Here is a 24321-nt window from a genome sequence, read left to right as displayed (position 1 = left end):
AAAGAATACATAAGTAGAAGGATAAAACAAAATAAAATAAAACAAAACAAAGAAAAAACGCAGAGGATTCTAATACTATTTTTCTTACATGATATTTGCAGTTGCTCACTAGCAGTGGGCCAATCATTTAAAAAATATCTCATTATCGTAGGATCCATTAGTATGAGGCTCACATGGGCTGCCGGGATACCCACACGTTCAGTCATTTGGGTCAGTCCAAAGTATTCTGGGCATAGGGTCCTATTACATTGGGTTAACACCCACTACAAACTAATGAAACAATTTTGTTCTCTCTTTTGTCTCCCATCTTATGAATGGGCAAATTGAAAAAGGGAAGAAAAAGTAATCCTTTACTTACATCAACATTAAATTTGTAATACTAACTTGTACAAAATATTTTGTGTACACAGATATAAGCATTTTATAAGACATGTTGATTTTAGCATCTTTATTACAGCCTTTGTTTTTTTTTTTTTTTTGACACAGGAGCAATTTAATTTGAAATCATTGGAAATTTGAAACCATTGTTCCAAAAAAAAAAAACGTTGAATAGACTCCACTAGACCATATATTATGCTTTCCTTGAATTCTTTTTCTAAGATGTGGAATTAAATATCCAACTTGACTCCACAAAGATCATATATTATGCTTTCTTTGAATTCTTTTTCTATTATGTGGAATTATTAAATATCCAATTCAATAAATTTGCTGTAAAAAACGGCCATATGAAAAATTTACATGTCTATCTCTAAAAAAATAGACGTTTAAAAATAAATTTATAAATTTTTTTATAAACTTATTTTTAAAAGGATAAATATATAAGTTTTTAAGTATGATATGGAGTAAATCCATCCAACACAATTTTCGGTTTTGTTTTATGGATATCATATTTTAATTTCGATGACTTACAAAACCATCATAAATTGATTTTTGAGGAACACCAATTTAATGCCCACTCAAAATCTATTTTAGCGATTAAAGTTATCATTTATGAAATTTTAGTAGAGTTGACACAAAGTTGAAAAGACGTGTATTGAGAAATTAAAGTGTCGATTAGATGAGTAAATTTAGAGTAATAATTTGTTTGTCAAAATTTTAATATCTCTAACCATTTTAATAATTTTGTATTAAAAAATATAAAAAAAATATCAATTTAACAACTATGATATCCTATTTTAGTTAGATAATGAAATAATTATAAAATAATATATTTATGAATAATTAAGATGATACAAAAGGTGTTTGTTCTTTTTGTTTTGGACGATTAAGGGAAAGAAAAGGTTAGTGCGGTGCGTTATTTTGGCATGTCCACGTGGCGAGCTCTAATTGTACCCGACATGCATTATTTGGGATGGATAACGGACAAAGAAATATACTTTTATATCCATAAAATTAAAAAGTATATCAATTCTAATCAGCCCCAACCCCCAAAAAAAAAAAAAGGGTAATTTAATTTATTTATTTATTTTTTTTTTTTTAAAAGCCCAATAGAAATCCCCAAAGGACACGTAAGTAGAAGGATAGGACAGCTCAGAGACAGGACAGACAGGTCAGTGTGGACTCATCAATATATTTGACTTATCCAAATAATTGGGTCCACGTGGCACGCCTTTTCTGAATCTTACAAAAATGTTTATAAAAAAAAGATGGGTTACGTAGAAAAATGAAGGCGGTCCAAAACCCAAAAATGAATATTATATTATGCGGAGACAGAGTCTCTGTGTGAGACTGTGATTGGGTTTTGGCAATTAAATAGCATTGGAAGCTTCACTGCTGTTCCTTTTTATAGTTTTTCTGTTTGGATTGAAAGAAAAAGAAAGGAAAAAAAGAAATTGCTCGATCTGATTCTAATCGATCTTTCATTTCATCATTGAAGATATGGCTCACAAAGATTACTTGAGAATGAGAACAGAGAGGGTACCATCATCAAGCGACTTGGTCAACTCTGATCTCAAAGACCTCGCAGCAGCTGCTAAAAACCTTGCCAACCACTCCATCAAGCTTGCTAGTTTGGGCTTCGGTACCACTTTCCTTGAATGGCTTGCCTGCTTTGCTGCTATGTATGTTTTACTCTTTTTTTTTTATTTCTTTATCATCGTCATCATCATCATGGTTATCGTTTTCATGATTCTGCTTATGCTCTGTTTCATATTGATTTGTATATATGCAGATCTTATTAATTGGTTATTTTGCTTGCTAAATTATGTTCTTTTCGTTGGAGATTCTTGTTTTTCCCATTTTGTTCGATCCATTATCTCAAAAAAAGTTACAATTACAGGCATACAGCTTTTCAGATTCAATTAAATTGGCAACCAAAAAAAAAAAAAAAAAAAAAAAAACATTTGTAATCTTTTATACAGAAGACACTGATTTGGTCTTTGGTAGGATTGTATGGGTGTTCTACAGTCTACTAATTGATTATAAGGAAGAATTTCATATATTCTACTTCTCATGACAAATAATATAAATGCATTGATCATGTCCAGATCTTGATCTTGTATCAAAATTGGTCTTTTTCTCTGTTATCTGATTGTTTTAGATATGGGTTTTTTGATACCTGTTTCTTAAACCACCTCAATCTACATCTCTTCAAGATTTCTTGAATTTGATCTAAACATCTACACCTTGAATTACCTTCAAACTTCTTGTCAAAGACTAAAAATTTTGAGCTTTTCTTTTGTCACTGAAACCGGACTGAGTTTGCATTGGAGATATTTTTTGAGTTTTCAGTTTCCCACCTATATGTTTTTGTGCATTGCCTTCTGTACTATTATTGACCTATTCTTTCCATATTGTTGCTGAATGTAGTTATTTGCTGGTCTTGGACCGAACAAACTGGAAAACAAACATTCTTACAGCACTGCTAATCCCATACATTTACCTGAGTCTTCCATCAATACTATTCGGCCTCTTAAAGTGAGTATCCATACTGTGCACAACACCAACCATTTCTTGTTTTATTGTTCTCTTTTTTGTTCATGATATGTACTAAATATTTTTGATGATCCTGCAGCGGACAGATTGGAAAATGGATTGCTTTCATTGCTGTTGTGCTGCGGCTTTTCTTCCCTCAGCGATTCCCAGGTAATACAAACTGTATACCTTTATTCATGGTATCAATCAAATTATGTTAAAGATTCAATCTTGTAATTTATTTTGTGGTAATTAACTGGTTATGAACTTTTGGATGGTAACAATTGCAGATTGGTTGGAATTGCCGGGAGCGCTGATTCTTCTTATAGTTGTGTCTCCTAGTTTATTTTCGAGCACAATAAGGAACGACTGGATCGGCGTGGTCATATGTCTAGTCATTGCATGCTATTTGTTGCAAGAACACATAAGGGCATCTGGTGGTTTTAGAAATGCCTTCACAAGAGCTCATGGGGTATCAAACACAGTTGGTATAGTTCTTCTGTTTGTGTATCCTGTTTGGGCATTGCTAGTTGAAATCATTTAGAGCCACTCTTCCCAGTGGTTTTGTGTACATTGTTTTGAGGTTTGCAAAACACATGTATTGTCTTTGTTTCATTGATTTGTTTTGTACCATATAGAATTCATTACCATTGCTGTTGTTACCTGTGATAATGTGACAGTTTGGATCAGTAAAAATGTGAGAGACAGGAATTCTTGTGCAAAGAACTCCGTTTTCTTTGATGTAAAGTACAATGTTTCTTGAGGAATCTTGAAGGATTCTTGTTAAGTTTCAACACTTTGTTGTAATAAGTCATACGGACTTTTGTTTTTCTGATTTTGCTAGTGATGGAAAAGCTGTTCTATGTTAGGTCTATACTCTCTTGATCTGATATAGATTACAGTAGTTTCAAATGCAGTTTCATATTGCAGTCTAGTTTCAAATGCAGTTTCATTTTAGAAAATTTGGGGCCCATTTCAGATGCTCAACTGCACTGGATTGAAATGAATTATTTTTTATTTTTATTTTGCCAAATATACAGTAATCCAGTCCAATCTAGTTCAGCTCAGCATCCTAAATTAGCCCTTACTTTACGTTGTGTTGGCTTTGGCCTTGTTCGTAATTTATAACACCCTATAAACTTTTCAATTTCATGAAGCCAAAAAGAATGCTTCTTTTCATTTTTTATGCTTTGGGTTTTTAATATAGTTTCCAGTATATGTTATTTTGCTGCTTACAAATACTTTAGTTTCAAACTTTAAGAAGATCTAAAGTTTCTAATAAGAAATCCATGTATTCCCTTATTTATTGACAAACATGGACAAGAATTAGTTACAAAGACTCTCGTTGACAACACAGAGCTACTTATATGGCTACAATTTCCCAGGCAGATAAAATCAGAGACTCATAATTTTAGGCCGGCTCCAACTTCCAACATTTCTATCATTTTTTTGTTCCCTTTGCTTCAGTGTACAACTTATCGATGCAGTCCTGCAGATAAATTTCACGTACATATAAATAAATAATGACCAACCAGAAATTCAACTTTCCTTATAATATAATTGAGCACAAAGGATAGCAAAGGCCTTTTTGAATACTAGGTTGAAAAAATAATAAAATTGAATAGTAATGGTACTGAAAATACTAGTATTACCTTGTAAAATTTATACAATTGTGGCCTTTTCAGTTTAAAAGTTGGAGTTATGAGATCCCTCTCCATGTCAAAGGGATTTGGTTCCAAGTGAACTGCTTTTAACATCTCAAAACCTCGAAGCTGTGGTAATGTTTCCCATGTTAGATGAAGGAATAACAAAGAGCAAGAAACCAACAAAAATGGAAATAGAAACAATCATACAAACTTACTTTATGTTTCTGACCAGTGCTATTCAGCTCATCCAGAACGTATTTCCTTGCCTTTTGGTTTTGACACAGTGATTTGAAATCATCAGTCAGATTATAATTTTCAGCCCATTTCTCCAGTGCACTTCTCTCTGGAACGACCACAGCCACAAGAAACGACTCGAAGCTGTTCCCGTAGACCCAAATCTGTGCATAGAATGGATAAACGAAATAAGTACACAGATCAACTAACACAAACTCATCTACTGGGGAGAATAAAGGTGAGTCTGATTCCACATTAATTCTAATTCATAATATGCATTTTGGCAGTTGCAGCAACATACTGATGTTATAAGAGGGCACTGCAAGTATTTTCCTTCGATGTTCTCCACAGCAACATATTCTCCTTGTGATAGCTTAAATATATTCTTTTTCCTGTCTATAATTTTCATCGCTCCATCAGGTTGCCACTCTCCAATGTCACCTGCAAATCCTCTAAGAATTATGTACCCAATACGCTATTTATTACCAAAAAATGTTTTTGAGTAACAAGAAAGTGCACTACATGTCTGGTTTCCTGAATGATCATCGCAACCTTATGATCTTCTTAAGAACTACAGAAAATGGAGGTGTAATAGAATTTATTTCAAGCCTTGTCCTTTTGCATTTGTGGATTAGTTTTTCATTGAACAGAGCTTTCACCTCTAGCTTTTTGTGCACATTACTGTTCTCATTCATATTTACAAAACTCTCATCTAGTTCTACCAAACTTTCTATATATGCCCCAATTATCCATAAGCCTTTTATGTTAAAACACTTCCAAAATTTATCATGTTATTCATTGATGACGACCTATTAATCTTCATATCCTGTTTCGGAAAGAACAAACCTTCATAAATGTCTTAAAATTAAAATCTTGAAAACAGTAAAAGCCACCATATGTTATAACTTTCCAAGGTTTTACCTGTATGAAACCACCCATCAACAAGGACTTCTTCAGTTAGATCAGCTCTCTTATGGTAACCAGAAAACAAGGTTTTTCCTCTCAGGCAAATCTCTCCACGTGGCACGCTGGCAAGTGCATCGTAACCCATTTCAGGAACCGACTCAAGCCTTGCTTCAATGGTTGTCATGGGGACTCCAACAGTTCCCACCATAGAGTGTATATTGGCTATGGATGTTAAACACCCACCACAGCTTTCAGTTAGTCCTATTATGTAAAAAGTGTACATAAATGAGCAGCTAATGGAAAGAGTGAAGAGTGAAAAAAGGTCAAAAAAAAAATAAATAAATAAATCGGCATTGCTGTGTCTTCCAAAACTCCTAGATACCATATCCTTGAGACAAAGTAGAGCAGCTGGCAACCCTCAGAAATTCCTCCACATGCCTAGGCAATGGTGCAGCACCGGACAACAAGATACGAACTCGTCCGCCTAAAGCTTGCTTTGTCTATACGACAAATAATGTAACTTTAGAATGTAAAGAAGATAGTTTGAAATAAAAATGGAGGATAAATGACAGACCTTGTTAAAGACAAGCTTGTCTAAGAGTGGTGCTGCTTTGTCTTGTGGCAGACCTTTCTCCAGATTTGCTAACTTGCTGTTAGTACATTTTCTTTGTTAGTTGTATGGATGGAAAGAAAGAGAAGATAAAAACAATTTTTTTTGGTAAACATACTAGTTATATGCATATTGGAACAATGTCTTCTGCAATGTCCCTCCAGATGAAATTTTATTTAATATACCTTCAAAAACAGATTCAGCATTTAGAATGAAATCGACTACATGTTAGCTTTCAGTTCATAGAAAACAACATTTTAGTTTATGATTATAGCAAATTACCAGTGTATATACGATCATAAACTCTAGGAACCCCACAAAATACAGTTGGCTTCAGTTCCTGAATGTCATCCATCAAAAACCTGACATCCTGTGGATCCAATGTAAGAAAAATGAATCTACATCATTTCTTGGTAAGTCAAAGAGATCCGTAAAAAAAGGAAGTAGATGAAATGTTTCGAAGAAATAAATCTTAATCTTACGCCTTGCCAAAAGCCTATTGAGGAGGACTTGTAGACGCAATAGTTCTCAATTATTTGATCATATATATGTGCCAAAGGAAGGAATGAAAAGTATGAATCTTCTTCTGTGAACTGCAATAGAATTTATATCATGTCAATAAGAATGTATAATTATTCCCAAAATACATATGTCACTGTAATTTAAAGGAAGATCATAATTTTTCAACAATGACCAAAAACTAAAGGAGTTCTTTCTGTCTCTTTTCTTTGGCTGAAATCATACAAAAAAGAAAAAAAGAAAAAAGAAAAAAATTTACATTGTTTCATTAAATTCAATTACAAAGTCAAAAAATAAATAAAAATCTATTTACCCCTTTTCCTGTAAGTTGAAACATTTCTTCCACAGATAACACCTCTGCCATGATTGCCTCGTTAGTAAGAATGACACCTTTTGGTTCTCCAGTTGTTCCACTGGTATACATTATTGTGCAAATGTCACCGCTCTGTTTTGGAGGTAGTTCATAACTTGAACTTGCCTGAAAAAAGTTGGATAAAAGCTGTTAATACATAAAATTTAAAACTTAATCAAATTGATTAAAACAGCATCCTTGAAAATCTTCCATATTAGAACAAAAAACAGCTCTTTCATCTTTACCAAGTTAGAGAACTCCTCCCAAGAAAAGCAAGACACACCCAATTCCTCGGCTTCCTTCTTTTGCATGCTTGAAACATTTGCAAAGCTTACAATTGCTGAATAAAGTATGGTCAAACTTTAGTTAGCACAATCATCATGCTGAATCTGCAATCCAAAGAACTTATAAAAGAAATAGCTATGGACTTACTTTTTAAATGTGTAGAACAGTTTGACAAGCATGATAGAATCTGTGAAAAAACTTCCCACATTAGAGGGATTAAATAGAATTCTACATTGACCTTGTATTATTATTACTATTATTATTATTTTCTATTGAAAGTTCAATGAGAAATTGGATCATTGAGATATTTTTACAAAGATGTCAAATATTACCAAGTAGTTTAGAATGACAATGATGACAGAATAGTAACTTACAGAAGGGATTTTGTTTTCTTGAACAAATACTAAAGAAACTTCGGCATGGTTGATGATAAACTCGATTGCATTTGGACCTGTAACAAGTAAAAAGCATGTAATTTAACTTAATTAGATAGTTCTACCATGTATTGTAGTATTCAAATTTCTGATTACAAAAGCAGAATGAAAAACAGGGGAAAAAATAAGTCCTAAAATAATTCATGTTGATCATTGAATAAAGAAAAGTTTGAATACAAACCTAGGGTGTCATATAATGGAACATATGTTATGCAATGGCTATAACAGGCCTGTAAAACATCAAACAAATGTATCAAAATATTTTACCATATAGAAATGAACAAATAATTATCAACAACATAAAAAAATAAATAAATAAATAAATAAAAGGGAAAGAATAGTAATAAAGCATACCTCCATTGCCATGATCCACTGGGGGCAATTTGATCCATATATACCACAACGATCCCCCTACAAAAATTTTATGGAAAAAATATAACATATATATATATATATATATTGGGTGATTATCTCTGCTATTTCATATTAAAAAAAAAAAAAAATCAGCAAAAAAACTTGGTATATGAACGGGGACAACTCACGGGATTGACACCTCTGCTTCTAATGGCAGATCCTAGACGAATAGCTGAATCATAAACCTCCTGATATGTAAGCCATACATAGGGACCGGCCTGTCATATTTCCATATTGAAATAAAAAAATTAGCTCATGGGTTTTTCTGGGCTTCTGCTAATGCTCAAACTTTAGAAACACACGGAGATATTCAGGGGGAAAAAAAAATGGTACCTTTGAATCGGTGACTTGTCGTCTTCCCAGCATTGGGCAGTTTGGGCTCCTCTTAACAGAGTCACTGCCAACAAAAACAGAGTTTTAGGTAACAAATAGTACAGAGTTTTGAACTGGGACTAACAATATTTTAAGGGACAAAGATTGTACAGTAGAGTGATAGAGAAATTTTCAGTTTGTAGAAGATTAAGTTTTGAGCCAATTGCAAAGGCAGAGGAATTTCCCTTTTTTCTTTTCAATTTTACTTTCAAAATTTTCCATGCATGTTAAAAATTAAGAGACTTACTATATAATTCTTCTTTTCCAAAATTCAAATTAAAATTTTAGTCAATTTTTTTTTTTTTTTTTTTTTTATGTATGAGAGAAACACATATACAATGATAGATAGTGAAAGTAGCTAGCTGTGACAAAAATCCTATTGAGCATGACATAAAGTGAGAAAACAGAATTTAATAATGAGATGATTTAGAAATTGGTAACATTAATTTGATTTAACATTAGCTTGACATCTTGGTTTAACACAGTTAATTTGCTAATAAAGTAGTAATTAACTTTTTTTTCGTCTTTTTTTTATTTTTTATGTTTTATGTAAAATAATTACTTGATCCAAATCTTGTGTCACTCTACCGCATGCCAGATCTATTCAGTACTATTAGCTTAAGATGAAAATTAATGCATCTAAAAAAGTCATGTTAATTACTTCTCCAAATTTACACAGCAGCAAGTTAATTTGATATGTCCATGTTCTCATCAGGATCCAAACATAAGAAATCTAATCAGCATTGCACTTCAGCCTTTTCCCTTACTCTCCTAATGGAACACTATGCACCAATTAACGCATGCAATGCAAGCCAACTTTGAAAGCTATATACCTGAAGAACTGCCATGGGGAATAGAGACCTTCTGGCAATTCCATTAGACCATCTTTTGCATAAATGCTTCGATAAACAGGTCCCGCCGACGGCCTCTTCTCGGTTGCCGGCCTTGATTCCTCAACCTTCACAGTGTAAATATTATTCGTCGACATTTTAGACCCTACTAAAACTGTCAGAAAAAATGAGCTCCAAACTGTGTATATATATATATATACACACACACAATGCAGACAGCCTTCAAGTGGTATTTTATGTATATGATGAAAAAAATTGCTTTTTTTTGTTTTTTTGTTTTTTTTTTTTTTTTGTGGGTAAAATGATGAAGATATTTGCTTATAGAAACTAGGGCTGGTGAAGAATATATTTGGAAGAAAGAATTATATGTATTAATAAATAAAAAGTATATAAAGAAAAAGAGAAGGAGAAATAGGAGATAGTTGGGGTTGAGGTTGAATGCAATAAATAGAGAGTTTACTTTGGAAAAATACAAACATACAACAGAGTTCAGAACCGTGTTATGGCGGTGTTTTAATTAGGAGGTTGCATGGACATGTACAGGTGAGAGAATGAAAGAGAGAAAGAGACAACAAAACTCACCCACCAGCATTTAAATTGGTAGATGATTGGTTGGTGAAGTTGGACTTAAGCTCCTTTTTTCCTACGCACTAGATCAATTACTTTTGTTTATTTCTCCTTTTCTCATTTACATAAGAAATATTTGGTTGTCAAGTTTATATATATATATGATTGTATACGGATTCTCTTACGTGTGTCTTTTTTTTTGTTCAACAAACTTGTAGCTGATAAATTATATTAATTGTTTGATATGTAATTCAAACACAATATGATATAAATACTAATTAAATAGATTCACCATAAAAAAAATGATAATTAATTAGTATCATATATAATAGAGTTTTACTATTTATGGTAATTATTAGTTTATATGATAAATTTTAATTTAAGATAATTAATATTATTATTTTCATATTAAAATTTCAAAAATAAATTTTTCAATGATAATTATTGAATCATGGTTTAGCATATATAATCATATAGCAATGATGATAAATAATATTTTTTATATAATATATGTATGCCATTCTTGTTATATTTAACATGTAACTTGAGTAATTAATATTACATATGCAATACATCTTAGATAAAATCTATTCCATCATATAGAACAGCAGACAAAAAAAGGAATTTATTTATTTATTTATTTATCAATTTTTTGATGTTAAAGTTATGGAGATTTGAACTTTCGAAATATCATTGTCTAAAGACTGTTTCTAGATATGAGAATGGAAAGTTTCTTATTGCCATTGGCTATCCAAATCATTGAAAAACTTTCACATGCATTGTTAATAAGAGGGGTTCTTTCCATAAGATACGATTTATACATTTATATTTATATATGGTATTAATTAAAAAAAAATTAACTAATTGGAAGAAGAAAATATTTAGCGTATGAATTTAATGTTATGGAGACAGCTAGCTGGATGTTTTGGCTATAATCTACTCCATCCAATCATCCATAGACAGGTAATGTAGATGAGGTTGGGTATGACTATGACTATTTCATGGAACATATTCAATCCGTTTTTTCTCATCGTTGTTTTTCAACTACTTCTACTACTCCTTCAAGTCTACTTGAGGTTGATGACCAAAACCAAAGAAAAGTTACACTTATGGTTGGACCTATTTATATATTTACTACAAAACTTATGCTAGAAGTTAATTAATTATATAAATATATATATTAGAATTAGGTTACTATATTTTAATTTTGTCTAACATGTTCTATCCGTTCATGCTCATCTTTGTCTAACATTAACTACCAAATTAGAAAATACTACATTAGAATTTTGATCTTCAGAGATTAATGACCAAATGTGATAATTCCAAATTTGGATTCAACTGTGATGCTAATAAAATCCCCCAAATTTTAATTTTTTTTAAAAAAAGAACCTTAATTTTACCCTAGTTTATTCTAAAATCTTAATTTCATGCGATAATGACAAAGTTTGAATACTGGGTTTGAAGTTGTATTTTTAAACTTTTTTACCACCAGGACAAACCAAAATGATATAGGGTATATATATAGGATTCCTTGCCTAATAGATCTAGTTATATAATATTTTTCAACTTTATATTTTTTTTCTTCTTTTAATTAAGTATTTCTTCGTGTAGTTGCACTTCACCTTCACTAATATATTTACCAAACTTTTAGACATTGAATGAATCTATCAAAATATTGTGTATGCATTTTTTGAAATTTATGTGCAAATAATATATATATATATATATATATATATATTGGATCTGTTATGCATATAAGTTAATAGAGTTTTTTTTTTTTTTTAAACATTTGAGAAGTAAAAAATTTCAAATTCAGTGTATTAGTAGACGGAAAAATAATTTCATCACTAAATTATCCCAAATTGAAAAGTTAAAAAGAAAACAAGCTAATAAAAGGCTGTAACGTCAATCAACGTTATTTGATATAAAAAATTCACAACAATAAATTAATAAATATGAAATATTTGGATATTTGCTTTTCATCTTTTGTGGCGGCATTTATTTGCTACAACTTTTGTGGCGGTATTAAATGCATTGGCATACCCCTTCTTTAAATAACTCGCACATGCCTTTCTTTTATAACTTTCCGACTCGATTGCTCGTACTCACCCACCCACCACCCACCTCCCCTGTCAAAATGTGCATTCATGCCACGTCATTTCCTTGATGTGGCATCAGAAACCAATAACATAACGCCAGCTGTAATTTTTGCTACGTCATTTTCTTGTTTTAATTGAATTTTCTTTTTAAAATTAATAAATAATCCTCCATCACCCTCTATAAAACGGTCCAATTGATTTTTTTTTTTATAATTTTATTTTTTAAAACTAAAAGTTTAATAGTGGAAAGTAAACCTATTAAATTATCATAATCAACATAGAGGGTACAGTAATAATGGATCACCATACACAGAGCAATTTCTCCCCTCTATAAATCCCATCAATTTTGCTTTTCTATTTTCTATGGATTCTCCTTCAACTTCAAGGCTGTCTTTGGTACTAATTTGAAGGTTCTTCATCGTTCAAACTCCCATTTGGTGGTTCTTCATGTTTATTACTAGAGAAGCATGACAAAGATATGTAAATAATTTTTTTTCTTTTTTCTTTTTTTTTTTTTATAGAATGAAAGTAAAATTCGCTTTCATAAACTTGCATTTTGCTATAACCAACTAGCTTTTTATTTCTTTCTCAGCATCCAAACAATAAAGGAAGCCAGTGTAGCATTGGCGTGAAGATACATGCTCAACCCATGAAACGAGCGCACGGACCCCCAGATAAAAAAGAATGGAGACACTCCGGCAACTCCAACCGACCATCAATGATCGACATACACACACAGTGAAAGAGTTCTAGGCATTTTTTTTTTTTTTTTTAATACGTAGAGTGTTGGGAGTTTACTTTGGGTTAAAAAAAAAAAAATTAATATAAATTGCTCGCATAAGATTTCTTTTTATCTATATAATTTATTCAATGACTTGCTTATGGAATCCTTACATTTTTTCATCACGAACAAAACGAAAGAGTTTGCTTAAACGAAAGGGTTTGCTTACTTTGTAGTTGCAATTACCAATACTCTGTGACAGATACAATTGAACCAAATTTACTTACATAGTTTGACATATTAATGTTTTATGCACTAATTTTTCTTATGTTATTTTTAAATTCTTGTTTATGTTTATATATCTATATATATTGTTGATTATTTTTCTTTTAACATTATTGATGAGTAATGTATTATGTTTGTATAGCTGCGAAAATAATGGTATGTTTATATTTTTAACGGAAACAAGGATTATTTTTGTATTCATGGATTTCAATTATAGTAGTATATACATACAGATACTTTTTTTTTCTTTTTTTTTTTTTTAAATTAAATACAATGCAAAAAGACTGAGGTTAATTGGGACGGGAAGAAACCCTATATATGTACCATGTGGATATGGCAGTTGACCTTTTGTCTTACGCGATGAGAAATTTTTGAGTATAGGACGTTTGAGTACATGTATAAGGATAAATTTCCTAGAGTACACCATTTTCTTCGATAATTCACGTACAGGGATTTAATAATTTAGTATGTTTCCATTTTATAATATGAAGTACGCAATTCTATTTAATTAACGTATAATTAATATACACACACACACACACACATATATATATATATATGGTGGTATTTTATTGCATTATTATTATTATTTTTTTGAATGACATTTGAAGTTTTCGTTTTTCTTGCATTTTTTCATAGCATTTATAATCACTTGTCCAATTTATATAATTATTTGTATTTTTTTAAATATATATGAACTGTATATATCCTTTCATTATTTTATGTTCTTTTTGAGAAACTTTCACTAGCCAACTGAATAAAGCAAAATATATATGAGGGAAGGTGCAGACGATACCCGTGAAATAAATCGAGCTAATCCTTATGATGAGCTAAAGTCATCTTCCGCAAGACCACGCATGGTCAGCCCGCCCGTCAGGCCCATTGTACCACTTGCAAACCTTTTTCTGATTTTACTACTAACTCGGAGGACAAATCTCCCTAAAAAAATAAATAAAAAAATACAACAATAATAATAACTAAGGCATTGGTTATCTCCAACCGGATTATTATCAACAGGGGAAAAAAAATAAAAATAAATAGAAATGAATTAATTATAATTATTTTATCACTTATGATAAAATGAACATTTAAGAGACAAATAAAAAGAAATAAACATATAAGCAATGAATAATAATAGTCCAAAAGCAGAAACATAAATACGAAGAAAAAAGACCAGAAAAAAAAAATTGATGATTTCATAAAAATTGGAACCGCCTCATTTATTATTTTGACTTGGTATAATTCCTAACTTCAACAATTTAAACTTATTGAGTTGGCAAGAGTTTTAACATTTTATTTTGAATTCACTTACCTTGTGTCTCAATACTCTTTGAAATTGACTCAAAAGGACTAAAAAAATGTAGTGAATCATAAACATTTCTATTCAACGAGGGGGAAGAAAAAAAATTGCTACATACAAACTACAAAAAAAGAGTAATTGTGAAAGATTTGGCCGTTAGGCATTTGTTTTGGTTTTTTTAAAATTTTTTTTTGAATCCACATGGGGCTGGAGTCGGTGGGGATTTTAAGAAGGAAGAGAAAGCAAATGAGATTCCAAATGAAATTAAATGACAATGGACCAAACCCCAACGCCTTCACCACCATCACCACCCCTCAATGACATTTATGAGGCACCCAAAACCCCAAATTCCAAAATCACCACCAATTTCAACATTTGGATCAATAAAATTAAAATAAACCCTTCAACCCGGTTTATTTTTGGCTCTTTCAATCCTTTTTTTTTTTTAAATTTTGTTTTTTGGGTGTGTGTCGTCAATTTTGGACATTAATTGCCGATGCTGCCCCTCCATTTAATGACTTCTACAAATTGCCAGACTCCCTCATTAAAACTCTCTCTCTCTCTCTTCTTCGCATTTCCCGTCTCCTTCTCTCCATTAAAAGCCCTTCCCGACCCCATTCTTCCCTCCTTCCATTTCTTCACCGTCACCGTCCAATCTCCGACCGTCCGTTCGACCCACGATCATTTAATCTCGTTCCTCCACGTGTCATGCTTCTTTTTTGGCCTTTCCTTTCAGAAACAAAATAAAATAAAATAAAATAAAAATATTCTTTTTGTCTATCTACGGTTAAACCTCTCCGGTGACAGTAACGCCTCGGGATCACCGCACCTCAACCGGCTCGACGAGAAAACCGCCGCCGACGCTAATGGAGACGGTCTCATGAACATCGGGCTCGTCATCGACTTGCTCCGCCGCGACGAACCTCCTCCGCCAGAGAACCTCGCGCTCGATTCCGACAGCGGGAAGAATCCTCTCCGGCGGAAGAACGGCGACTTCATCCCCCTGTAGTATCTGAACGAGAAGACTCTCGGCTTGCTCAGCGATCCGAACGGCGATGGTCTTTTGCTCCAGAAGCTTCCTCTCCGGTATCGCCATGGAGACGTCGTCGCCGGCTCCATTACCATCATCCTCTTCGATATGGAGCTCCGTTCGAATCCGAACGAGTAAGAACGCTTCAGCAAGAAATCTCGGCCGTTGATTCGGTCCTCCGAGTTATGGAAGTTGTCAATGTAGCTGTAATTGTTCCTCCGCGGTGATGATTCCTCAACGCAGGGAGTGATCTCCGTCACCGTCGATACGGAATCCCGTGCAGGAACTTCGTTGAGAGGTTCGAGAGCAATGCTACGCAATACGGCGTCGTCGAGGCTCGGCCGGATTCTCGCTGCCATGACCGGGACGAACGGAGATTCCGGACGGAATATTCCAGCGCGGCAGAGAGGACAGTTGGCGTGAGACCTAAGCCACATGTCTATGCAATCCACGTGGAAGGCGTGGGAACAGACTGGGAGAGTCCGTACGTAGTCGTCGTCTTCGAACTCGATCAAGCAAACGGCGCAGTCACGGCTGCCAAGCCTGTTCTTGGTGGTGTAGAGGGAAAGAGGTATGGTCTTGATGACGGAGTCGTCGAGCCCGTAGGGAGAGAACACGTGGAATCCATCGCTGGTCTCGAACGGCGAGTCGAAAGGAAGCGAGTCGAGGTCGCCGGCGGAAGACGGGAGGTGGCGGCGGCGACGTCGTCTCCATCGCCGTAGGAACTGAATCACGGGAGGGATGACGTGGCGGGAGATAAGACGTGAGTAGGTGACGACGAGAAAGGCGGTGGCTACGACGACCACCATGGCGATCAAAGGCGGACTGAAGTCCACCGGCAATTTAGACGGCGGCGGCGATGAGGATTGGGTGAGAGCAGGGGTGGGTCCGTTTGCGGCAGGGAGGATGGTGGTGATGATAGCAGTGCGAGTGGTTGGGGCCGGTGCCGGAGCCAGCGAAGGCGGCCAGAAGAAGCCGTTGTGTGGCGACAGAGCAGGAACCATGGTGGTGGTGGTCAGGGTGAGGACCATGAATTCATGGTGGTGGTGGTGCGTCGGTTGAGTGGGTTTGGTTTTGGGGGAGAGTGGCCTCTTTTTCTTTCTAAAAAAAACCAAAAAAAGAAAAAAGGAAAGATAGTGAAGTGGGTAAGTATGTGAGGGAGGTTGTTTAATGCAAAAATGGTTGACCCTGTTGTGATTGCTTTGGTTTACGATATATGGACTGAGTCAGAAGGTCAAAAACATTTTGTGAATTCAAGGCCATGAGCTCCTATCCTGTGAATATTTCACACCTTTGCTCTCAACCCCGTTATACACGTCAAATTTATAGTATCAAAATAAATAAATAAATAATATTATTATATATTCTTTTAATTTTAAAAATCATGGTTATTAATATAATTAATATCAAATTGAGATTTTGCCCATGTTATATGGATATGACTGCATTGTAAGTTATTTATTGAGGATGTTAATGACAAAATTATTATTATTATTATTATTTTTAAACCTATTATGAGGATATCTCAATTTCATTATAATAAATCACGTGAGATTTATAATTTAATGGATGTTGATAAAAGTTTGAAGGTTGGTGAGTATGTATAAATATATATATATATATATATATATATATATCTATCAAACAAGGAGCGAGGAATGGCTAACGTGGAGATCATTGTCAAGGGTTTTCCATTTTTTTATTGTCTTATTCATCAAATGTCACCAAGTTATAATCATGTGAATACATATATATATATATATATATATATATACAAAATGGCAACTAATTAGAAGATTGTGAATGGTGATACGTTTTCAACTTGTAAATTGCAACATGAAAAGAAAATGAAATTCTTTGCGTACGCGACGGACCACATTCAAACCAAAACACAGATTTGATCAATTAGTAAAACTATTAAAAATACATGTGTAGATTTACCATTTAAATTTTAATGTGAATTAAAATCTCTTCTTCTTTTTTTTTTTTTTAAATATACATAAATTATATACAATTTGCCTACTTTAACAGTTTATTAATATTAATTTCATAGCTAGATATGTTTAATAATTAAATTTTTTTTGTTTTATAATTTTTTTCATTTTTTCTTTTGATAGTTAAATATATTTAATAATTAAACTGTCTTTATTTTATAATTTTTTTCATTTTTTCTTTCACATTGTAGTTAATTGATATGTTAAATTTAACAACAACTAATAAACAATAAAAATAATTAAACTACACACAATATAGAATTGGAAAAGATAAATAAATAAATAAATTGAAGACATTAAGAAATGGCACCTTATTTTTTCATTAATTAAAAACTTATGAGTTGTATAATTGTGTAAACAATCTTGCATATATATACACAAGCATGCCGTGATGGGCATGGGCATACCCATTTTAAGGGGGCATAGACAATCTATTTATATTTTGACTGGATTCTATAAATATACCCAAGCATTTACGAAAGATGCTATTAAATATTTAATTCAGCCAAAAAAAAAAAAGATAAAGAGATTCTATTATATTTGTAGCATTATAATTATTTTGGTTATAAAGAATTATTTGCAATAATTTTGGATATATATTTTGTACACTCAAATCTTTTTTTTGTTGGGTAAGGGAATAAGGTGATTTTATTAAATGAAAAATACTTGTATAAAAATGATAAAAGAGTTTCGCACAATCCATGTAATTAAATTTCTTCAGCAAAAAAAAATAAAATAAAATAAAATAAAATCCATGCAATTAAATTTTGAGAATGTAAATAACAATTCTCAAAACAGAATCATGATCATAAAAATTAAAAATAAAAATGTAATATCAGCAAGGAAAAAGTATCTTATCACGCACGTATTGAGTGAAACGAAATCTCGGACGCACGTGCCACACAATCCCTCTCTCTCTCTCTCTCTCTCTCTCTCTCTGTGTATATATATATATATATATATAAAGTCTAAAACCCTCAAGACCCACGCGCTGCAAAGCACAAAATATTTCAGAGAGCCGCCGGGAAAACGCGGCTAGGGCTTCGATTTTTCAGCGTCAGAAGAGAGGAGAGACACAATGTTTCCAGGAATGTTCATCAGGAAGCCAGACAAAGAAGCTGCTTTGAAGCAGCTTCGGACCCACGTCGCCATTTTTGGGGCTTGGGTTGCCGTGATCCGAGTTACCCCTTACGTTCTTCACTACTTGTATGGTGAAAAGGACGAGCTCAGACTCGAATTCTAGATCCCGCCCCTTTCCTTCTTATGAGGTAATTCCGGAGATTTTACTAATCTTTATTTCTTCGCTTTTTTTTATTTTTTTTTATTTTTTTAATTTACATTCCTGTGGATGTTCTAATTGTTTCGCTTTTTTAGATAATAAGGAACAAATTTGGATTTTTTAGATGTTTTGCTAAATGGGTATTGCCAATTTTTGGTTAGTAATTAGAATTTCATGAAGTAAATTTGATTAAAAAGGGTTTGGTAAATCATAATGAAGGACGTGAAGAGAAGTTTGAATTTCATGAAATCATTTAATTTCTTTATGACGTAATTCCGGAAATTATACTAATCGTAGTTTCTTTATGTGTTTTTTTTTTTTTTTTTTGGGTTAAATTTAAATTTCTGTGGATTTTCAAATTGATTCTTTTTTTGTTTTTAGATAATAAAGAAAGAAATTCGCTTTTTTAGATGTTTTACTAAATGGGTATTGTTCCCGATTTTTGGATAGTAATTAGAATTTCATGAAGTAAATTTGATTAAATAGGTTTGGTAAATCATAATGTAGGACTTGAAGGGAAAGTTAAAATTTCATGAAATTGTTTTACTTTTAGCTTAGGATTTAGGGATAAATCATGATGTAGGAGGTGATGATTGTGATTTATAAAGAGAATATGCTCATTTTAGACACATAGGGAGTGATTATATTTCTGTTGTTTGATAGGGAAATACTTTAGATATTAAGATTGTCAAAACAAGGACATCTTAATTTAGTATACTTTTCCTGGGCATAAAAAGTGATAGAGACAACCATTCATGATGAATCTAGGTTGTTGCAGATTTAAGGTGAAGTTTCTTATTTCAGAATGATCTGAAGGCTCTCTGAGTACAGTTATATCTTATATTGAAAGCGGTGGGTCATGCATAATTCCAGTATACTTCATCTCCATCTTATCTCTCATGAACACGGTAGCAATTTGTACTTGACTTTTGCAATGCGAAAGTCGTTAAATCGCTAAGTTTTAAAATTTTACTTTAAATGGATGCAGTTTATGTCATACTCCCAACTCCAAAACTTCCACTTTGAATTTGCTTAGTTGCATTTGTTATTCATAGTTAGAAGTTTATGTCAATTTTATAATTTTAACTATCCCCTTCTCCTTTCCTTTCCTTTGGACATGGATGATCCTACTATTGCTGCAAATTAATTCATGAAGTTAACCACAGGGCATCTGGAAATATTTAAGTGTTTTTGGGATCTGCAAAATTATTTGTTCCAAAATCGTTTTCTTACTCTTTTCTTACAGGGTTTGTTGCCTACATTATATTAATTTCGAAGTGAAACAGTTTTTGCATCCTACTTGTCAGTACACCTTAAACTTTTCCTGAAACCATTAATCTGAGGAACCGCTTGTCAAGCTTGTGGGTTGAATTATTGTTTTTTTTCATTGCATAATTGGATACTTACTTTTGCTTCTTGTAATCTATTTAGACTTTGTTTGTTTCGATTGTCTGATTGCTTATCTAGTGCTTGATATGGCCTAGAAAGAGATAAGTAAGATGTAGAAACTTAACCAACCTGAAGTGGGTTAGATTTTAGATTTGTTGAGCATGCCTTTTTTTGATTGGTGGACCTTGTTTTCTTACTGTGAAGTCAGATGATGCCACTATACTAGAATTTCTTTTGTGAAACCTGTTCTAATTGTTGATTTCTATGGCTTTAGTTGTTTATCTGCTGTGAAATTTCCGAGTTTTTTTTTCGGTTAACTAATAAGATATGAAAGACGAGCGTCTTAATTCAGACTTCTAAAAATCTAAAAATGAGGAATAGCTGATTAGTATATTTGATTTGTTTTTTATGTTTCTGCTATTATAACTGCACGTACAAATTGATGATTGATTGACTTATTTCTTTTACCCCTTCTCTCTGTCTCAGTGGACAAGAATTGCCATGGAATGAAGAATTATACGAATTTTTTGTCATCTTTTCATTTTGGTCGACATTTTTATCCTGGCAAGTACGAAGCCAGTTTGTCCATGCATTAGGTTTTAATATTTTTGGAGGCCCAAAAACTTCACCAATTTCATCTTTGTGGGGTTAGGAGATAATGTTGGCATTAAATATACCTTTTGTTCTGTTTTGGTCTTTGTACCATTAGACAAGTGACTTAAATGCGAGGATGACATAACGTTTTATGTTGTTCTCTTATTCGGCTGATCTATTATTTTCAGTGGGAACCTATGGCAGTCTTTAACACTCTATAGCATTTTTGATAAGTAATTAAATTTAATATTGAATAATAAACTTAAGACAAATAAAAAATTAAACAGATATGACGATGAATTACTATATAAATAGTTTGAAATGATTATTCAGCTTTTTTTCCCCATTAAATTTGCAACGAGTTTAACTATCAAAAAACAAATTCGGCATCATGAAAGTGCAATTTTTTTTTTAAATATAAAATAAAATTCAAAAACTAAGCGGGAAACAGAAGCATATGCATTAGATAATCTCAAGAACGTTAAACTATCCATGTTAATTGCCTTCATTTTCCACTTGCTGTTACAAGTGATTGCCATATGAAAATATATTTGATTGTCGGTGGTAAAATTTTCAATGGCGACTCAGTTTACAGAACAGAGTCGCACATGCTTGGACTGAAGTCTTTAAAATCCAAGATGATGAGTAGGATTAAAATACAGATAGGCCTCCTAATACTCTATGTAGTCTTGCGTTGTCCTTTCATTTTTTGATGAGCTTTATGTCTAATTTTGTTCGTAGACAAAATTGCAAATTAGAGTAATGGAACAGGAAAACAAAAGGTTGGGGGCTATTTGAACCCTTTTTTTTTTTTTTTTTTTAAGAAAAAAAGAAAATTGGAGCAAAATGCAAGAAAATGTAATAGTTTACAGTGTAGTTAATCCCAATAAATAAGAAAATTTGTGGGTTATGGAAGTTTGTGCCTTTCCTGGTGACTAATATTTTCTCTACTATTTTCATGCATCTGGAAAGTTGAAAATGGTAAAGATATGGAACCACTTATGGAGTCTTATCACAAAAAAAAAAAGAAAAAAGGAAAAAGAAAAAAGGGGAACCACTTACAGAGCAACTCCATGTGAAGGCTCCAGCATTGAGCAATTGAGAATGGTGATGGGAAAGAGGTCTAAAGCATTTAATAAAAAAATGAAGGGTTATCGAATGATATAGGGATGCCGACACAGCTGGTCATGCCAATTCACCAAAATAACATTGTATTCTAGTCTACGTCAAAATCAAAATTTGGTTTGGATTCTGTCAAATCTGATGTCACTTCAGCATTCAAATCAAAGCTAAACCATTTATTTGATGTAACTTTTATTGGTATATATATATATATATATATTTTTTTTTTTTTGTTTTCTTCTTCTTCTTGAGACACATGGGTTGATAGGCTTGGACACCAAATGGTAAATGGAATTGTATTTCTCATGATAATCATATCATCTTTGAATCTTTTTCCAATAAATAGAATTTATAAAATTTTACATTTTAAAGTCATCTAATTAGACCATGAAATCTCGCTTTAGCATCCAAAAAAGTTTTTAACATGTAATTTCTTTCATTCACATTCCAAAAATTTGATGGTGCTTGAGCACACACTTTTTGGTAATACTTTTACCTCTTTTCATCGAGTGATTCCAAATGCAATGAACATAATTTATAACGTCTCTAATAAAGCAAAATTCTTAAAGTTGATTTATGTACTGTAGAATAGAAAAAGCAAATAGTATGAAAGGAATAAATGAAGTTCGAAATTACCCTTTAAATGAGCAAAAACTTGTTTACATAACTTTTCTTGGATGACATGATATTACGAGCCATTTAAGTTTTATGGAAAAAAAAAATGTTACAAATTATTTACAATGAAATATTTTTATAATTATATTGTAGAATTTAGATGTTTTATTGTAAAATTACGCATGATTATAGATTGTTAGGTATATGTTGGATAATATAATTAAAAATTACATGAATAATATTATTTGTTAATATTAATAAATAATTACTAATAAAATTTATATATCATATAATAATTTAAATGGTTAACAATAAAAATTTATTTTTAAAATTTTATTATATAAAAATAATAAAATTAAATATCTAAATTAAAATTTATACGTAAGCCGATAAGCTATTAATGGTTGTTAACAGCAACAAGTAGCAAAGCTCTACTAGTTATATATAGGATGATAAGGCATAACATGTTACAAATCCCCTTAGATGGAGTCTCTTGGAGGGTTGAACAAATGGTAAATCCATAGCCAGGAAAGGGATCGGTTCTTTTGGTCATTATCTACATTATTTTAGTTTGTGAAAGTGCTTGGCATTGTGAAAGACGACCCCACTACTCTTATCCCCACGCTGTTCCCACTTTACTGCTTATCCAAAGTATTATAAACAAAACAAAAGTGGAGGAAAGGAAAGCAAAGTTGCCTAAGGTTCCAACTCACCCATATCTCAGTTTATGCCTCCTCTTCCCATTGTTTAGGAGAATAAAGTGAAAGATAATAGGCCTCTCTTTTACTCAAATGAGATCTTAATTACAACATCAAAGTTGAAAGTTAGTCATTTTCTTGGAAAGGTAGTTTTTACATCATCATGCTGCTTATTGCCCAATGTGAAACGAATTCTGAATTGCCAAGAGAAAGTAGATGATCATAAACTTTGCAAACAAAAAAAAAAAAAAAAAAAAAAAAAAAAAACCTTCTTTGAAAACAAGAAACCATCTCTTTGAAATTGACCTGGTTTTGTATCCTAATTTATGGTTTGGTTTGAATGCCGAGTATGCTAGGAGATTTGATTTTTGGATATATGAGAATGAGAAGTTCAAATTATCATGAATATGTAAAAATGGTTATTGGGTTGGAGGAACATAATTTTGATTGCAGCATCTAAGTCCACATTTTACGTTTTTGTACGAACGGGAAATCTATTAAAAGTTACATGTCGCAAGAAACAGAAAAATTTTGAATTATGATAAAGGATATTGGTTCCTTGATATTTAATATAATTTCATAAATTATGTTAGTTTGACGAACACAAAAGTAACCATAATTTGAAAAAAATAAAAAATAAAAAAAATCCATAATTTCTGTACAATGATGGTATCATGCATATACTTCATTGATAAAAATAAACTAATAAACAATTAATGGTTTATTGTATTTTTATCCGATTGGATATTGAATTTTTGAATTTAAAATGTTATGGATCTTTAATTTATTATTTCTTAAATATATTAATAAAAAATTTAAAAATTAAAAAATAATTTTTTATTAATTAAATAATCAAAATTTTTTATTATAAAAACCAATCAAAGTGAAATTAATTTAAAAATTAAATTAGCATGAAATAAATAGTAAATTAAAGATATGATATGGAACATTTCAAATTTTAAAATCCAATGTGAAAACTGATAAAAAAATATAAAATATTAAAATTACAATCAATCCATAATTAAATACATAATTATTTTATCAATATCATCACGTGATTGTAACTATAAATAAAGTTTCTGTCTTTGATTA

The 24321-nt window shown here is 32.0% G+C and overlaps 4 protein-coding genes and 1 long non-coding RNA gene across 10 annotated transcripts; 3 read left to right on the top strand and 2 right to left on the bottom strand.

The window, feature by feature from the left end:
* The first annotated feature begins 1659 nt into the window (after positions 1-1659).
* Positions 1660-3787, top strand: LOC107435780 (cold-regulated 413 plasma membrane protein 2). The gene is made up of 4 exons (XM_016047409.4): positions 1660-2060; positions 2809-2916; positions 3014-3084; positions 3204-3787. Exons 1-4 carry the CDS (start codon positions 1879-1881, stop codon positions 3455-3457), a joined length of 615 nt encoding a protein of 204 aa, XP_015902895.3. The 5' UTR covers positions 1660-1878; the 3' UTR covers positions 3458-3787.
* Positions 3788-4185: 398 nt separating this feature from the next.
* On the bottom strand, positions 4186-10252 carry LOC107435779 (probable CoA ligase CCL6). 4 transcript variants are annotated; one of them, XM_048480635.2, is made up of 20 exons: positions 10119-10252; positions 9519-9643; positions 8647-8710; positions 8442-8531; positions 8254-8310; positions 8081-8129; positions 7840-7916; positions 7613-7652; positions 7426-7520; positions 7142-7306; positions 6792-6902; positions 6592-6679; positions 6428-6494; positions 6274-6349; positions 6082-6199; positions 5715-5960; positions 5095-5234; positions 4775-4957; positions 4566-4685; positions 4186-4402 (listed from the first exon to the last, which is right to left on the bottom strand). In XM_048480635.2, the coding sequence occupies exons 2-20, from the start codon at positions 9560-9562 to the stop codon at positions 4355-4357; spliced, it is 1878 nt and encodes a 625-aa protein (XP_048336592.2). In that variant the 5' UTR covers positions 9563-9643; positions 10119-10252; the 3' UTR covers positions 4186-4354. The 4 variants fall into 4 exon arrangements, with proteins under 4 accessions (XP_048336592.2, XP_048336591.2, XP_048336590.2 ...); XM_048480634.2 differs by having other exon boundaries at positions 10123-10246; XM_048480633.2 differs by lacking the exon at positions 10119-10252 and having other exon boundaries at positions 9519-10009.
* A 1720-nt stretch (positions 10253-11972) lies between these two features.
* Positions 11973-13151, top strand: LOC125424340 (uncharacterized). The gene is made up of 2 exons (XR_009634011.1): positions 11973-12682; positions 12795-13151. It is a non-coding gene; the product is annotated as an uncharacterized LOC125424340 (long non-coding RNA).
* A 1408-nt stretch (positions 13152-14559) lies between these two features.
* LOC107433936 (RING-H2 finger protein ATL65) lies at positions 14560-17017 on the bottom strand. Its single transcript, XM_016045335.4, has one exon. It carries the CDS (start codon positions 16567-16569, stop codon positions 15286-15288), a length of 1284 nt encoding a protein of 427 aa, XP_015900821.2. The 5' UTR covers positions 16570-17017; the 3' UTR covers positions 14560-15285.
* Positions 17018-18505: 1488 nt separating this feature from the next.
* Positions 18506-22144, top strand: LOC107435774 (mitochondrial import receptor subunit TOM6 homolog). 3 transcript variants are annotated; one of them, XM_048481565.2, is made up of 2 exons: positions 18506-18800; positions 21767-22144. In XM_048481565.2, the coding sequence occupies exon 1, from the start codon at positions 18611-18613 to the stop codon at positions 18773-18775; it is 165 nt and encodes a 54-aa protein (XP_048337522.2). In that variant the 5' UTR covers positions 18506-18610; the 3' UTR covers positions 18776-18800; positions 21767-22144. The 3 variants fall into 3 exon arrangements, with proteins under 3 accessions (XP_048337522.2, XP_048337523.2, XP_015902888.3); XM_048481566.2 differs by lacking the exon at positions 21767-22144 and adding an exon at positions 19580-19915; XM_016047402.4 differs by lacking the exon at positions 21767-22144 and adding an exon at positions 20687-20968 and having other exon boundaries at positions 18510-18800.
* Positions 22145-24321: the final 2177 nt, after the last annotated feature.

Source organism: Ziziphus jujuba, chromosome 9 (assembly GCF_031755915.1).
Source record: "Ziziphus jujuba cultivar Dongzao chromosome 9, ASM3175591v1".
In the NCBI taxonomy this organism is placed as follows: Eukaryota; Viridiplantae; Streptophyta; class Magnoliopsida; order Rosales; family Rhamnaceae; genus Ziziphus; species Ziziphus jujuba.
Note: the sequence above shows the minus strand (reverse complement) of the source record. Positions and strands in the feature narration are given on the sequence as shown.

Bases quoted from the DNA above. Each gene is read 5' to 3' on its own strand.
- LOC107433936 (XM_016045335.4), bottom strand. From the start codon at position 16,569: ATGGTCCTCACCCTGACCACCACCACCATGGTTCCTGCTCTGTCGCCA.
- LOC107435779 (XM_048480633.2), bottom strand. From the start codon at position 9,673: ATGTCGACGAATAATATTTACACTGTGAAGGTTGAGGAATCAAGGCCG. The intron at 6,903-7,141 runs GTAAATAGATTT...ATTCTATTGCAG, and splicing joins TTCAACTTACAGGAAAAGGG to TTCACAGAAGAAGATTCATA. The intron at 6,350-6,427 runs GTATGTTTACCA...ATGTACTAACAG, and splicing joins TTCCAATATGCATATAACTA to CAAGTTAGCAAATCTGGAGA.
- LOC107435780 (XM_016047409.4), top strand. From the start codon at position 1,879: ATGGCTCACAAAGATTACTTGAGAATGAGAACAGAGAGGGTACCATCA. The intron at 2,917-3,013 runs GTGAGTATCCAT...ATGATCCTGCAG, and splicing joins ATACTATTCGGCCTCTTAAA to CGGACAGATTGGAAAATGGA. The intron at 3,085-3,203 runs GTAATACAAACT...TAACAATTGCAG, and splicing joins CTTCCCTCAGCGATTCCCAG to ATTGGTTGGAATTGCCGGGA.
- LOC107435774 (XM_048481565.2), top strand. From the start codon at position 18,611: ATGTTTCCAGGAATGTTCATCAGGAAGCCAGACAAAGAAGCTGCTTTG.